The sequence below is a fragment of the Sphaeramia orbicularis genome, chromosome 21, assembly GCF_902148855.1.
Source record: "Sphaeramia orbicularis chromosome 21, fSphaOr1.1, whole genome shotgun sequence".
Classification (NCBI taxonomy): Eukaryota; Metazoa; Chordata; class Actinopteri; order Kurtiformes; family Apogonidae; genus Sphaeramia; species Sphaeramia orbicularis.
Genome location: NC_043977.1, coordinates 2,842,007 through 2,858,031, shown reverse-complemented (window position 1 = coordinate 2,858,031; position 16,025 = coordinate 2,842,007). Strand labels below are relative to the sequence as shown.

The following is a 16,025-nucleotide window of genomic DNA, read 5'->3' as shown; positions in this document are numbered from 1 at the left end:
CCTTTACAGCACATGGACTGGGTATAAAATAACACTGAGCCCGCTGGTGTTTTTGGCTGAGACGAGTCATTTAATATAAGACGGACTGGAACTATTGTTCATATTCCGAGTTCCCCTGTGGTTTCAGACGGTTTTCCTGCTCTCTTCACGGTGTGTGCACAGTATTCTGCTTTAGATTATTGAGTTATTGCTTTTTTTCTGCCGGCTCTACTTTTGTTCTACTCTACTTTATGTTTTACTCCGCAGAGGGAACGATGTGACTGATTATGGTGTTAATACAAATGTTGAGAATCCCTCAGCGCCGTAGAAAAGCAAACCTGAATGTTTATGTTCTGTCCCCGCTGCTATTAAGGTCAGAGGAAAACCACATGTGTACTGGGAGCGCAGACCTCTGGGTTCTTCTATTATAGGTTCTACTTATGCCCACAGGTCGTAACTAATACAGTACGTTCACACATTCCCCCGAGAGACGCCTGTTCCAACAAGTCTGTGCAGCTGAAGTCGTCCATGTGGAGTCATCTGTTTGACTGAAGAAACTGTCTGAGGTGTTTACTGGGAGGAAGCAGACAGTCCGACCCACAGGTAATGAGGAAGACGATGACAGGGTTCCACGGAAAAGACTGGAACCTGAAGGAAGAACCAAGAAACCAAGACAAGAACCTGAAGGAAGAACCTGCTCCAACAGTCCTAGAACCTGAGGCCGGTGCTTGGATGAGACCCAGACGTGCATCAGTGTCCTCTGTAGGGGACAAAAGTTTCACAGTTTGACTTAAAAATCGGACCAGTGGTCCTGTATCTTGGCGTCCAAATTCAAAGCTGTGTTAAATGTATCCAGATCCATTTATTCTCACCAGTTCTGTGTATTTATTCTATTACAGAAACAGCTCATGTTTGGGTCATATTCCAATCAGATCTGTAAAATATTCAAATTCACACTCGATATCATTGATACTGATTTATTGCTTCCATCCACTTCCTATCTGTTAGAATGGGAACATTTTTCAAAGTGGCACCGAATCCAGAATCAGATCCGGATCCAAATAATTTCAGTCCCTTGTGCTGACATCTGTAAATGCAGTCACTAAGTTTTGATCATTTGTATTTACTTTGTTTTGTCTGTAATGAGTTGAACTGTCGTTAATAAGTTTACATGATTTAAATGTACACTTAGAAGGTTTCCTCTGCATCCATAAACCTGCAGAAAGCAGAGTTCAAAGCATCAGGTATTAAGTGCAGTTGTGACTTTTGACCACATGGGGACGCTCAGGTTCTTTTCTGTTCAAACTCTGTCTTGTTTCTTTTTTCCTTTTGTTGACTGATTTGCAGGTGGGCAGTGTGCTGTGTTTTCTGTCAGCAGCAAAGCACTTTACAGAGAGCTAAATGTGTCACTAATGAGCAGGGTCAGTATGGTTTTGTTGTTTCCATTCAGTACTGAGTTTTACTGTGAATTCAGTCTGTTATTCTGTATTTAAAGGTGTAAGATTCATCTGAGCTGTTCAAGCTGAGCCCTCCCATTGGTTACAAGCAGTTAAAGTGCTTAGTTTATGATTCTGTGTTTATAATGTTAAAGGCATGGGTTTTATGAGGACTGTAAGATCATGACAATGATGGTGTTTTTGTTCATTTTATTTCTGTACATCAGTTCTACGGTGGTGTAGCAGTGGTGTGATAGTGTAACTGTGGTACGAAGTAAACATCAGTGCAAAGAACCAAAGCCTCATGTGTGATCAACGGGCGGCATGACCTCATCATACAGAAGCTGTATACCAAGTTTGAAGTCAATTGGAATTGTAGTTTTGGAGAAGAAGATAATAGAAAGTTTTGTAACGAACGACAGACGACGACAACAGATGACGCATGACGACAATAGCTTACAGCCTGTCGGCCAGTAAGCAGAAGCATGCAAAGGACATTTCATTAACCCTGTTAATGTTTTATTCACACAATTTGAGGGACATCTGCGCAAAACTTTGAAGATTTTTACAAAATGTCAAAAAACAAAAGTGCATAATGTTGGTTTTTCCATTAAATCACAAATGTGATGATTTATTTATTATCATGAGATGACACGAGAAGTCATTCAATTAACATAATGAACATGAATATAGTGTTGATTTACAGATATATTCATTATTATTATTATTATTATTATTATTGTAGAGGGTCAGTGGAAAAGAGACTAGTAGTTGCTTATATATAGTCGATATATTCCTTATTATTCCAGAGGGTCAGTGGAAACCAGTTTCCAGTGGTCATTTGTAAACTGCTGGAGGACAAACACACTGGTTGTGTTGGATGCACAGCTCCTGTCAGTCTGTAAAACTGCAGAAAAGTCAACCCTGAAGAACCAGATTAAAGCTGGAACCAAAGGGAGGTGGATCTGCAGCTTAGGGGGTCCACCTGAGACCAGAACTCAGTCCAGTCACGTTTGTTTGGGGGGGGGGGGATCAACTCCAGATGCAGGCCTCGTGTCCTCTGAGTGACTCCACAAGACGAACAAACAACAAGCGCTCATTTCACCTTCAGCTGACTCTGGGTTCTGAAACTGTCAGCTCACATCTGTGCTTCACTCAAACAAACATACGCTGTCCATTGTAAAGTTGGAATAAAATATTTGTACCTCATATATGTGGAAGTTTTTTGTTTCAGTCAAAGGGGTTAAACGAGGCTAAATCTGTCGGAGGCTGACACCAAAGGTAAACCCCCCCCACAAATAACCCTAAATAACCCACCAAACTCCACCTAGTGAATGAAAATGAGCCCAGATGAACTGTGGATGGTAGAACATGGACATGTGGAGGAACATCAATATGAACCACATTTGATCTCAATCGTCCTATTGTTGATGATTCATGTCCAAAAAAACTGATGTTCAACTACAGCGCCCCCATGTGGATGACTGATAATACTGAGAGAAGCTGAAATCCATAGGATGAGCGATAGGAAATGATGTTGACTTCAGAACCAGCAGGAAGACACCCTAAGAAGCAGCTCGCATTGTTTGTTTAATTATTTATTTCAAATTTGCATTAAAACCAACAACAAAAAGATGATATATAAAAGATATATAAAAGAAAGTCCAACATTCGAAAAGGAGCGGGATGAAGTTGGAACTGTAATCTCCCGCCCCCCTACGCCCTTCCTTCAACCTACACTAAATTCCTACAAAACCCCAAATTGCTGTACATATGAAGGACACTGACGACCGTTTGGAAGTTGAACACGAACAGAAGCATTTAAGGACGATAACTGATCCAAAACTGTCATGTGATGTCATCTACCAGAACATTTACAACAGTTAGACATCATTAGTGTGTTGACCCGTATGGACCCACAGGTTCTAGATGTGGTCGTTTTTATGCTGTCGTGTATTCACTCGTGCTGTACCACATTTGTCCAGCTGTCACCGCTAAAGTGTGCTGGCCATAGTAACATCATTATAAGGCTATTGTACGAAAAATGACAAATATCTGACAAAATATTGGTCTGACCAACTTGTCACTTTCCCTACTGTCTTCCTCGATCTAAAATATATGAGGGTGAAGTAAAAGGAAGGTTCACATCTGGTCAAAAAATTTAAATCACAACAATCTATACCAAACTTATATATTTAAGTAGGTAATTACTTATATTTTCAGGAAAATGTATTTTGAAAACATTTGAGGAGTTTTCTGAGTGTGAATGTTTGTAATGTGACACAGTTTAGTGCTGTCATTCTGGGTTCATTTTATAAACTCTATAAATAAACTACATTTATTCCAAATACACTGATATTTGACTATTAGATTATTTGTCATATTCTAAACACAGTGTTTAAAATTAGTAAATACATATATCTGTGCAAAATACATTTGAATATACTGTTAATATTATTTGTATGTTGTAAATATTGTAAATAAATGTATATGACATAATTTAATAGAATATAACATAATACAAAATAAGATAATATGACACAAAACCTTCACTTCTGTAAAACCTCCAGACTGAAGGGATGAATTATCTCATAAAACCACTGAAATATCTTTTCTTTTAGTTACAGAAGCTGCTCCTCCTCTCCATCAGTCTGATTCACGTATTTCATTCACAGCTGACTCCACCAGGTGGCGCCGCTAACATATGTTCAGTTTCAATATCTGACTTCCTCTGTGGAACCACCTCAAACCCTCTCAGACCTGGTCCTTTGTTTTCCTGTCCACTCATGTCCTTCTACATCAGTTTTGTTCTCACAGATCTGTGCTCCTGCAGAATGGAACCAGAACAGGCTGATTTTCCACCGTAAACACAGGACACTTCACTGTTTTCACTGATAAGAACATGGAATAAATGTTGACTGGGTTTAAAATGTGTCAAAGTCGAGATAAAAAGAGTTCAGGCTACAGGGAATTCACTTTTAATACTTGTCTAATCATCATTTTCATGGTGCAAAATATGTCACAACCTAAATGTCCAGTATAGCCTTAACTTTGGCTGCTACACCGAGATTTTTTTTTGTTTGTTTCTTTTCAGGGGTTTTTTATATTATTTTTTCTTCTGTTTTGCTATTGCATTGGTGTTCCATGGATGAACCCTGTACTGTACTGACTGTTGTTTCATGACCAACATAAACAAACAAACTTAAATCAATCAGCTGATCTAAGTTTGGGTCCTGACAGTGGATTTAAATTGACGTCTGTGAAATCTGGTTCTGTGGAAGGAAAACAGGTCACATGTAGTACACCACCTGTCCACCAGAGGGAGACATCCAGTCAGTTTACATCTGCTTTTCCAAACACTCCCACTGGATCACAAATAGGCTGAATAAAACATAAAAGTTAAACATGTAGAAGTGATATGATACATGAATGATGGACAACACAACTGGAAATAAGATTAGATTCAGACATTATCGCTTTTACTTTTAAACGGTTCCTATGAACAGAAGTCGTCTTCATTTGAATGAGTTTACATCTTTATTTCCCAGGATCTTCACTCCATCGTCCCTCTGATGTGGAAATACTGTTGCATTAAAAGAAGAATGTATAATTATGCCGCGTTTCCACTATGTGGAACCGGCTCGACTCCACTCTGGTAACGGGTCCTATTCCAGACCGTTTCCATTACAGATACTACAGACTTTACAGCATCTGGTTGTCATAGCGATGCAGCTCGTTACTTCCGTGTCATCTGCTCAGAGTTGTTGATAAACTCGCTCGTTGCGCGTTGTCTCGTCAAACTCATGCTGAACCTCCTGGACAAACGGTGGTGTAGTTTTACAGACTGTCCTCATGTGGATTCACCTACCGACAGATTTACTGGAAACGTCTGCATCTGTGTTTTGTAAAAGGGCGGGGCACAGAGACGACTCTGACCAATCAGTGGTCTGCAGTGTTTACACAGTGTCACCTTTAGTATCTGGTCCCCAGTCCTGGAACCTCAGCGGAGGTCATACCAAAAAACTAGTACCGGGTACCAAGGTTATTATCGTTAACGAAAACTAACGAAATGACCAAAACTAGAATTGTAAAAACATTTTCGTTAACTGAAATAAATAAAAACTACAATTAAAAGAAAAAACAAGAACTGAAATTGTATTGTGTGTTTATAAAACTAACTAAAACAGATAAAAATTATGGATAAAATTCCCTTTGTTTTCGTCTTTGTCAATGTCGGATTGATACGAAATCGATTTATTTCACTCTAGCAATTTTCTCTATTGTCTCCATACGACACTTTTTGCTCCGTCACTTGTGTTCACTTGTGGTTTCCAGTCGTCTTCTGGTCCCCACTCTACCTGGAAACATGGAGACTACAGCAGCAGAGTCCTGTCTGGGACTGATTTGAATACGACGACAGAGAAGAAGAGAAAAGAGACGACTGAACTACAACTGAACTACAACTGAACTACAACTGAACTACAACTAAACTACAACTAAACTAAAACTAAACTACAACTAAGCATTTAGAAAATAACGAAAACTGATAAAAACTATCAAACCTGCTCTAAAAACAAATTAAAACAAACTGAATTAGAGAAAAAAAAGTCAAAACTAAATAAAACTAAACTGTAATGAAAATCCAAAACTATTAGAACCTTACTGGGTACCAGATTCCAGGTCCGTTTTGTAATGGAAACACAAAAAGGCCGAGTCGAGCTGATACCATGTAGTGGAAACGTGGCATTAGTGTGAAATAAAACCCAAACAAGGTGAAGCAGAGGTTCTGATCACCCCTAAGGGATTAAATTCATGATGATAAAAAAAAAAAAACCCACTGATATTAAAAAGGAGAGTTAGTCTCCTTGGTAACAAAACAAACGGAACAGATTCTTATCCATTTTTTTGCCGTAAAAAGTGAAAACTGTGATAAATAAACTAGAAAATAAAAAGGTGTCTGGTCCTGCATCCATCCACCTGCTGATGCGTCATAAACCTGCAGATGCAAATATGTCATCTATGTCACAGTGGGTGATCTGAGGATCCGCCTCGTTTCTAGTCCTGATCCTCCCATCGCCCTCCGTCTTCCTCCTCCTCTGTCTTCTTCTTCCTCCAGTCGTCGCCTTCATCTCACTCCTCAGCGTCTGAATCCGACTCCTCAGACGAGCGCTCCTCCTTTTTGAACGTACAGATCCACACGTCTTCGGCGACGACTTCTGAGGAGAAAGCACCGAGTGCACTTCCTGTCTGAAGGTGCGTAGTTTCCTGTGAACGCTGCGGAACAAATAAGAACATCTACAGCAGGGCTCTCAAACTCCTGTTCTTTCAGGTTCCACATTCAGCCTGATTTGATCTGCAGTGGATCCAGCCAGGAAAATAAGAACAGAAGAACCGAGAAATAATGACAACCACAAATTTTTGTCTTTGTTTTAGTGCAAAAAACCCCCATTAAATTATGAAAATACTTACTTTTATAAACTATCCAAACAAAAAAGATGTGAATAACCTGAAAAAACGGAAATTTCTTAAGAACAATAAGCACAATTTTAACCATATTATGCCTCAACTAGGGATGTAACGAATACCGGTATAATGATAAACCACAGTAAAATTGCAGGCGGTTAGTATTACCATTTAAATTCTAATTATCACGATAAATGTTTGATTAACACACTTTTCCAGAGAAAACGCCTATGTAAAGATCTACTTTTATGTCAAATATTTGAGTATAGTTTTAATTTATTACAATTTTAATTTTCTATACCTAATATTTGGAACCAATATTCACTTTTAAAGTCTCTGAAAAGGTTCGTTAAGCATCTGTGTGTGATTTATGCAATAAATTATATACATTTTTCAAATTGGATTTTATTTTTTTTTTGTATTTTTTGTCCTTTTCTGTTTTTATAGTAGGTTAAAGTGAAAAAATAACAGACAGATGATATAGATGAAGTTGTGCTGAAGAAACAGATCCCAAACATGGGTATAGTAAACATTTGTTTCTATAGTATATAAAGGCCAAATCAAAAGGACTGAAAAACAGACAGAATAGACTCAGACCACTAAGGGTTAATATTGGAATGTTTCTGCAACAGAAGGGACATTGGGCCAATTATTTTATTTGTTGTTTTTTTTTCCAAAATATAACTTGGTTAAATTATTTCAGTGTTTGTATTAGTACTTTTTGAACATTTTGGGCACAATTTCAATAATACCATGATAATAATGAGAACTGTGATAATCTCGGTCACAGTAACTGTGATATGAAGTTTTCATATGGTTCCATCCCTAGCCTCCACTTCTCATTAGTCCATGAGCATTCTGGATCAGATCTACAAAGACACTAAACACTGAGGAACAGGAAGAAAAGAGTTCAAACTGGACTGAATTTAACACAGACATTTCAGGTTGGACACATTTGTTCAGGTTAGTCACATTTTATTGGTACAGGAGAGTTTGGAAATGGAAAGATTTTCAGACTTTAATGTTAACCCGCTCTGTGATGCTCTTACCTGTAACCTGCTGCTTCCAGGCTTTTCATCTTCTGACACTTCAGGCGCAGGAAGGTTAACAGGCGCTTTTCTCTCTCCATCCTCTGGGATCTGCACCACTGAATCATTTTTTCCAGATGGATTCCTGCGTCTGTGAAAGAGGTGGCTCCTCTCATTTGTTCCTTAAATGTTTGTTTCTTCTGGGCTTTATGAGGAATAGACTTTCCCTGAGAACAAATATGTAAGTGTTAGCATAAAAACAACTCTTTTTGTGAATAAATGTCAGTGTTTTTGCTTTGAATACCTCAGTGAATTTCCTGAAAATGTTGAGAAAAGGCTTCATGTCTGAGTCCTTAATTAGACCTAAGAAAATAAAAGAAAATCTGTAATATTACAACCAGGGCTGTAAGAAAATATCGGTTCTGCAATATATCGTGATATTTTATTTCACAATACTGTATCGATATTTTTAGGTATTTATTCAAATGCAGATATTGTGGAGGTTCATTTTAGGTTTTTTTTGTTTTTCTTTTTTGTTATATTTTATTTCTTCTTATTTCACACTCTTTTATTAAATAATGTTGGTTCCTTTGTTGGGATTGAACTCAAATCCTGTTCTAATGTTAGCTGTGAACTAATAGAATCTGAACATTTGAACAGGATCTGAAACTGGAATGTCTGTAAAACAGAATTTCAGTTTGAACACAGGAACATTTGGTGATAGAACATTAGATCCTGTTGGGATCAAAGAAAAATGTGTTTAGTGTTTGTGCAGATTTCTGCTGGAATTCAATTCTTCCAGGAAATAATTATTTAAAAAAAGAAACAAATAAAAAATTGCCCTTTTAACAGTATTGTCATATATCGTATCATGATCCTAGCGTTGTGACTTGTATCGTACCACCAGATTCTTGCCGACACACAGCCCTAATTACAACTGAATATGAATAAACATGAAGGAGTAAAGACAAAGGCACATGATGTTCCTCATAAAGAAACCAAAGCTCCTCCCACCTCTGTGGACAGAGACCCCCAGATCTTCTGGAACTCTCCTGGTCTGTTGGTGCTTCTCCTTTTTCTGCCTCCTCCTCTTCTTTTCTTCTGGTTTTTTGCTCTGAAGGCTCCGTTTGATCAGTACAGATCCACCAGGACCCAGGAAGTCCAGCAGATCCACCGGCAGGGAGAAGCTGGTGAGGAAGGGCATGGGCCTGGCGTGGGCCACCACCCCCCGGAGGTGAAGGAGCTCCAGGTACAGAGTGGACAGACTCACCAGGACGCCCCTGAAGACCACCCTGAAGAACCAAGACAGACGGACGGACACACATGAGGTTCTGAAGTCCTCCAAAGCTCCGGTTCAGAGGACAGGTTTGGTGACAATGACAGTGAAAACTACAGACCAGGGCCGTCACACTCATGTTAGTTCAGTTCCACATTCAGCCCAACATGACCTCCAGTGGGCCGCACCAGGACAAGAAGAACAGTGAAAAAAATTTAATTAAGTTAAGATCATGTTTACATCGACAACCAGTGTTCAGAGAACACAAACCTCCGCCAAACACCCTGAACGGTGTGCATGTGTGGATCGACTGTTTCTGTTTAAATCCAACAGTTTCCAGGTTGTTCCATACACAGAAACAGTTGAATCTGGTCCCAGTCATGTGTCTGTCCAATTAGATTCAGTTCACATCAATATTAGTTGAGTTCTAATTTTAAATGTGTGGGAAATGGGATTTTCAGTGTTCAGTGTAAATGTCCACAGAGTCCACATTCCACAGTGGATGTGGACAATTTAGTTCCAGGTACAAGAGATTGTTCTAAGCTACAGGTGGATCCAACTGGAGGAGAATCGGAGTCGTTAAGAATTTTTGATGAATTTTGGAAAATGTCTCAATGATGACAGATGGAAAACTGTAGATGTTGTGACCTTGCTGTGACCTTGAACTTTGGCCTACTGGGACCAAAATGGACTGGGCTGGTCCCAGGGCCTAGGCCTATCTGTGGGGAAGATCTGGGAAAGATGGGTGGAAGAGTTTTACACTAAAGATGAAAACAAACAAACAAACAAATAAACAAAGCAAAGTGATCCCAACACCTCCTGGCGGAGGTGGTAATAATAATAATAATAATAATAATAATAATAAATGGTAAATAATGAGTAATTATGTTACATTATGTATAATATATATGTATGTCTGTTGCAGCTGCTGCTTTCCACACATTTCGGTGAAAACGTGCACTCACCACAGTCGACTGAGCATGCTGGTTATCACCATGTTCAAGACGATAAACTCCTCCCACTTAAAGTGGTGCTTGGACAGACTGAAGTCAAATGTTCGTTAAAGGAAAACCTGTTGGACGACATCAGAAAACCTCCATTCATGTGGTCTGAGTGGAGGGGGTTCCATCAGGTCCTGGTCCACGTCAGAGCTCTGAAAGGATACACAAAGGCTCGGCTGCAGCGGCTCATGGTCCGGTTCAACAGCTGAGCAGCGCCAAGGACTCGGAGACAAACCCACTCCAACATGGGCTGACTGGGAACGGAGGCCTCACACACCTTCAAACTGACCGACCTAAACACACACACACACACACACACACACACACACACACACACCATTAACCCTTTCATGCATGAATAATGTGAACCTTAATCGAGATATTTTTTTCCTGAGTGTTTTTATTCCTCTTAAGGCATGAAAAAAAAAGAAAAAATTTCTAAACCTATTTTTCATGGAGTTACAAAAATGTCCACTCAGCTAAAGAAGCAAACAAACATGTATTTACTGATATACTGTGTGAAAACTATGAAAAAAAAACATGTTTAATGCTGCTAATCTGATATTTTCTCGCATTTTAACATACCGGCATGGAGATAATATGCAAAAAAACAAAAAAACTTTTTGTTAAAAAAAAAAAAAAACACAACAACAACAACAACAACAGTTAATCACAGTCCAATAACAAATATCCTTTTGTTTTCCATTCAAACATGTTCGTGCAGATCAGGTTTATGTAGAACAGTAACTTTACAGTAATGGTCTGAATTACAGTGTATGGGATGATGCATAAGCGTATCCACTGTACTGGCTGATATGGAACTGAAACAACAAAATCCATAAATATACAAGAGAACAACCCCTTTGAACAGCTGTCCACTGTAGGGACCACTGTGCATGAAAGGGTTAAAGCCTCCCACTCAGTTCAGTCCAACAGAATGTGTGCAGCTCCACCATATTAAAGTGAAAAGGACATTCATCAGGTTTTCTATCAGCTGAACTGAGCGGTGCTGAAGGTCCACTCTAAAGAACGTGGTGGTCTGTGTCTTCATCTGTCCTTAACCCTTTCATGCACAGTGGTCACTCCAGTGGTCACTCCAGTGGACAGTTCATCTCCAGCTGTTCTCTTGTATATTCATGGGTTTTGTTGTTTTAGTTCCATTTCAGCCAACACAGTGGACACTCATGCACCATCCCATAATACACTGACATTCAGACCATTAATGTGTGTGACAGACTGCAGTGGGATGAATAAGAGTGAATGGATGGATGTGAATGAATATTTTATATAGATGGAGTTACAGACAGGCATTTTTTTACTGTTTTTTACTGTTTTAGTTTTTATTAACCCTTTCATGCATGAACTATTAGAACCTTAGTCAAGATTTTTTTTTCCTGAGTGTTTTTATCCCTCTTTAGGCATGAAAAAAAAAAAACAATTTGATTGAATTTTTTTTTAAATCAACCTGTTGTTTTTCATGGAGTTACAAAAATGTCTGCTCAGCTACACCATGAATTTTATTCTTGAAGCAAAGAAACATGTATTTAAAACCCAATATCATAAAGTGATGTGAAAACAGTGAAATGAAACCATGTTTAATGCAGCTCATCTGATGTTTTCTCACATTTTAATACATTCTAATACTAGTTATTACTCACTTCATGGAGATAATATGCAAAAAATAAATATTAACAATTGATTTCCACTCAAGAACCAACCAAGAACAGCAAAGTTACAGTAATGGTATGAATTGCAGTTTATGAGATGACGCATAAGTGTCCACTGTGTCAGGTGATATGGAACTAAAACAACAAAACCCATGAATATACAAGAGTAAAGCTGTAGAGTAACTGTCCACTGGAGTGACCACTATGCATGAAAGGGTTAACGTCTGTTTTTTTAATGCTAACATCAGCCTGTTCAGGGACTACAGGTGGAAATGAGCACTAGTGTTAGAACCTGGAACACTACAGCTGTCCTGGTTAAGGTGAATGTATGTTGTGCATTGTCCTTGTCTAAATAAATAAATAAAATGGAAAAAAAATAACTTTGCTGTTCTAGACAAACCTGATCTGCAGTCATATGTTTGAGTGTAAATTAATTGCTAATTGTTATTAGACTGTAATTGGGAGTTTTTTTAATCAAAAAGTTTATTTTTTTTGCATATTATCTCCATAAATTGAGTAACAACTAGTGTTAGAGTATGGTAAAATGTGATAAAACAGCATTAGTGGCTTTAAAAATGTTTTTATTTCATAGTTTTCACACAGTTTATCACTTTCTGATCATGCGTTTTAAATACTTGTTTCTTTGCTTCAAAAATCAAATGCATGGTGTCCAGCTGAGTGGACGTTTTTGTAGCTCCATGAAAAATAGGGTCATTTCAAATACTGTTATAGAAGACGAATTGTGGGACAAATGATGTAATATTAGTCATAAAGGCATCAATCATTGGCAGTGGAGGGAATTTGATTGGAAACTCAAGACCAGATTTTTTCATACTTCTTTAGTTATATTTTATTTAGTTTAGGATCCATCTACAGTTTTATGCAGGAGAAACTGTGGTAAAACAGGTGACCGTACACACGTCTTTTGGGACTGTCCGAGCTTGTTTATATACTGGAAAAATATCCAAGAAGAAACTGAAAGAATTGTAAAAAGAAAAGTCCCTTCAAATGTTTTGTTCTATTTACTTGGAGTCATAGCGGTCAATGATTTTAATGCAGAGCAGAGATATATTTGACATGTTTTACTACTGATTGCTAAAAAAACAGTAACAGTAAATTGGAAGAGTGTCAAATCACCAACGGTAATAGAATGGAAACAAAGACTGAAACAAGTGCACAATGTGGAAAGAATGAAAATGGATGTTTTTAAGCGGAGGTGGCACATGGTCGAAGACTATTTGTATAATTCAACTTTTTGGGTTGTTGACGAGAATTGCTCTTACAAGCCCTGACATGAGGTGTTTTGTATTTATATAGATGTGGGCATATGTATACAAATATATGAATATTTCGATATCTGGCAATGTATCTATAGATGTAGTATAATGTTTGTAACAATAATAATACTATGTGGTGTCATTTATTTTTTTTATTTATGTCTTGTCTCAGATGTTTTGTTCTGTTTTATATTGTGCAAAAATCTAAATAAAAAGTTTAAAAAAAAAAAAAAAGAAAGAAAAATAGGGTCATAAAAAATGTCAGTTGCATTGTTTTTTTCATGCCTAACAAGGAATAAAAATACTCAAGAAAAAAATACTGACTGAGGTTCTCGTAATTCATGCATGAAAGGGTTAAACACACAGAGTCTGTGCAGTCGGACTGAGCGTTACCTTTGGATTCCACTGGGACACAGATCAGACAGATCCTGCAGAGCCACGTCCAGCTTCATGTCCTTCAATCTGTTTATGCATTGTTCAACCTGTCAAAGTTCACACACAATTTTCAAGGTCAAATTCAAGCACTTTTAAGGATCATTATCACATTTTTCCAGTATATCCCCTTATAGCTGGGGTCAAATCCATACCTACAGGAATACATGAACTCAGGATTATTTTACTCACTTTTTATCCCAATGATGTTCATTGTATTAAACTATAAACGTCTAAAATTATGTTTCATAATAGCGAGAAGTTTAAAAATTAAAGGAGAACACAAAGTTTTGGAGCCTCTTGGTGTTCTTCAGACACGGATTCAGTCACAAATGTACCTACTTTACCACTACTTTTCTTTTTTGACATAAAGATTGATTTTTTTTTTTTTTTTTTTTATGTATAATGTCTGTGTGAGTAGCTTCGACTGGACATCAAACCTGGCAGAGTTCATATTAAACATAAATAGATAATAATAAAAAATAAAATATTTACCTCCACCAAGTGAAACAGTGGAGGTTATGTTTTCATCGCAGTTTGTCTGTTTGTCTTTTAGCAAGATAACTCAAAAAGGTATGGACAGATTTTCAGGAAATGTTGATACTGGCACAAGAAACCAATGATTACATTTTGGTGGTGATATGGGGGGGGGGGGGGTCGATCTGCCTTGGCAGAGGTCTGCACTCACCTGCTTCTTTTTTTTTTTTTTTTTGAGTTTTCACCTGCTTTTTTTTTTTTTAGTTTTCACCTGCTTTTTTTTTTTTTAGTTTTCACCTGCTTTTTTTTTAGTTTTCACCTACTGTTGTTTTTTTGTTTAGTTTTCACCTGCTGTTTTTTTTTTTTTGTTTGTTTTTTTTAGTTTTCACCTGCTGTTGTTTTTGTTTTTTTTAGTTTTCACCTGCTGTTTTTTTTTGTTTTTGTTTTTGTTTTCACCTGCTTTAAGGCTCTGAATGTCCTGTGTCCTCTGCAGCTGTTGTTCAGGACGTACAGCAGCTCATACAACACACGGATCTCCGTTTGAAGGATCTCACTGCGAATTAACTTGAGCACCTTCTCATTGTGCACCAGGACAGATCTAACATGCAGATCTAAACAACAGAAAACAACAGCCGCATGTGAACACAACACAAACACAACTGTGGAACTACTCAGGCTGTTTCCATTCACATCCACGTGGGCTGCAAACGTCACACTGAGTGGGTTTAAAACGGAACGAGTCTCATAAAACAGTACAAATATTTATCAGATAAAGCTTTTGAACAACACGCACCTGTAGTTGCGGTGTACTGAATTCGAACACTAGAAACAGCAGAGGGAAATGGTATGTTTAGTCTGTTCCACGGCTCTGCCATGTTGCATACTTCCCCTGAAACAAAAAACCCGGAAGTAAGACAGCCAATTAGATTCGACTACACATTACGTCACAGTTGGTCCTTAAAGAAACTGTCCAGAAAAATCAAGATTAACGGAATGAAATCAGCTTATGATGAAAGACAAGCACAGTCTGCAATTCTACCAATACTGTACCTGTTACTAAATGTTTTGTGTATTTGTAATTGTTAATATAAGTTGTAACGCACATGTGTAAATGATAAACTGATAAACTGAGTTAGAATATTATTAAAATTACACTTTTTTTTTCTTAAGACATTTCAAGTTGTTCATATTATTCAGACTTTTACGGAAACTTTGTAGACGTAAACATTATTATAATATAAATTTTAGTTTTTCGCTCTTATTACACTGGTCTACAATTTTTTAGAAATGATTTGCTTCAGAGATTAAATTGCTAAATGTTACGTATTTTAATAAGATTAATTGGAAAACAAATGACAAAAGTGCCGGTTTGCTGATGTTTTCAAGGTATATGATTAAGTGTTATTACACATATATATTGGTTTATGTACATTTCTATAATAGTTTTATAAATCTTCCACTAAATAGAACCTGTAAAGTGAATGTATTCTAATGTGCAGACAGTGTTTTGAAGTAGATCTTGTAGCTCTGAGACAAATATTCCTTTGGAGTCAAACCCATTCTCTCGTTAATTATTGAATTTCACATTTTGACCCCAGGCTGTATCTTGGAAAGTTCAGCCAACCAGCATTTTTGACTTGATTTTTCTTTATCAGTGACTTTCACGTGGTAAAATTTCATTACTTTTATTCTGGAAGCATTTTCCTTGTAGACCAGTGTTATTTTACTGGTCCAGCCCACATGAGATCCTATCAGGGGGAATGTGGCCCCTGAACTAACCTGAATTTGACAGCCCAGTTCTGGGAAATCCAAACAGTCCATTTCCTGTAGTTGTTCCTTCACATTCACTCCTTTCACAGAAACAGAACCCAGACGCTGCTCTGTGAAGGTGTGAGCTCAGTCACTCTGTCAGTTTGACACCTGCCCACAGTGTTTCCGTTTTGGCTGATGTATAAAAGGTGGAAGGGGGGGAGCGGTGCCATCAGACTG

At 37.7% G+C, this 16,025-nt stretch overlaps 1 protein-coding gene across 1 annotated transcript; it reads right to left on the bottom strand.

The window, feature by feature from the left end:
- Positions 1-6,185: 6,185 nt before the first annotated feature.
- Positions 6,186-14,933, bottom strand: rmp64 (ribonuclease MRP subunit p64). The gene is made up of 9 exons (XM_030123977.1): positions 14,830-14,933; positions 14,493-14,647; positions 13,521-13,609; positions 10,348-10,476; positions 10,148-10,225; positions 8,921-9,198; positions 8,211-8,269; positions 7,928-8,133; positions 6,186-6,689 (listed from the first exon to the last, which is right to left on the bottom strand). The coding sequence occupies exons 1-9, from the start codon at positions 14,909-14,911 to the stop codon at positions 6,404-6,406; spliced, it is 1,362 nt and encodes a 453-aa protein (XP_029979837.1). The 5' UTR covers positions 14,912-14,933; the 3' UTR covers positions 6,186-6,403.
- Positions 14,934-16,025: the final 1,092 nt, after the last annotated feature.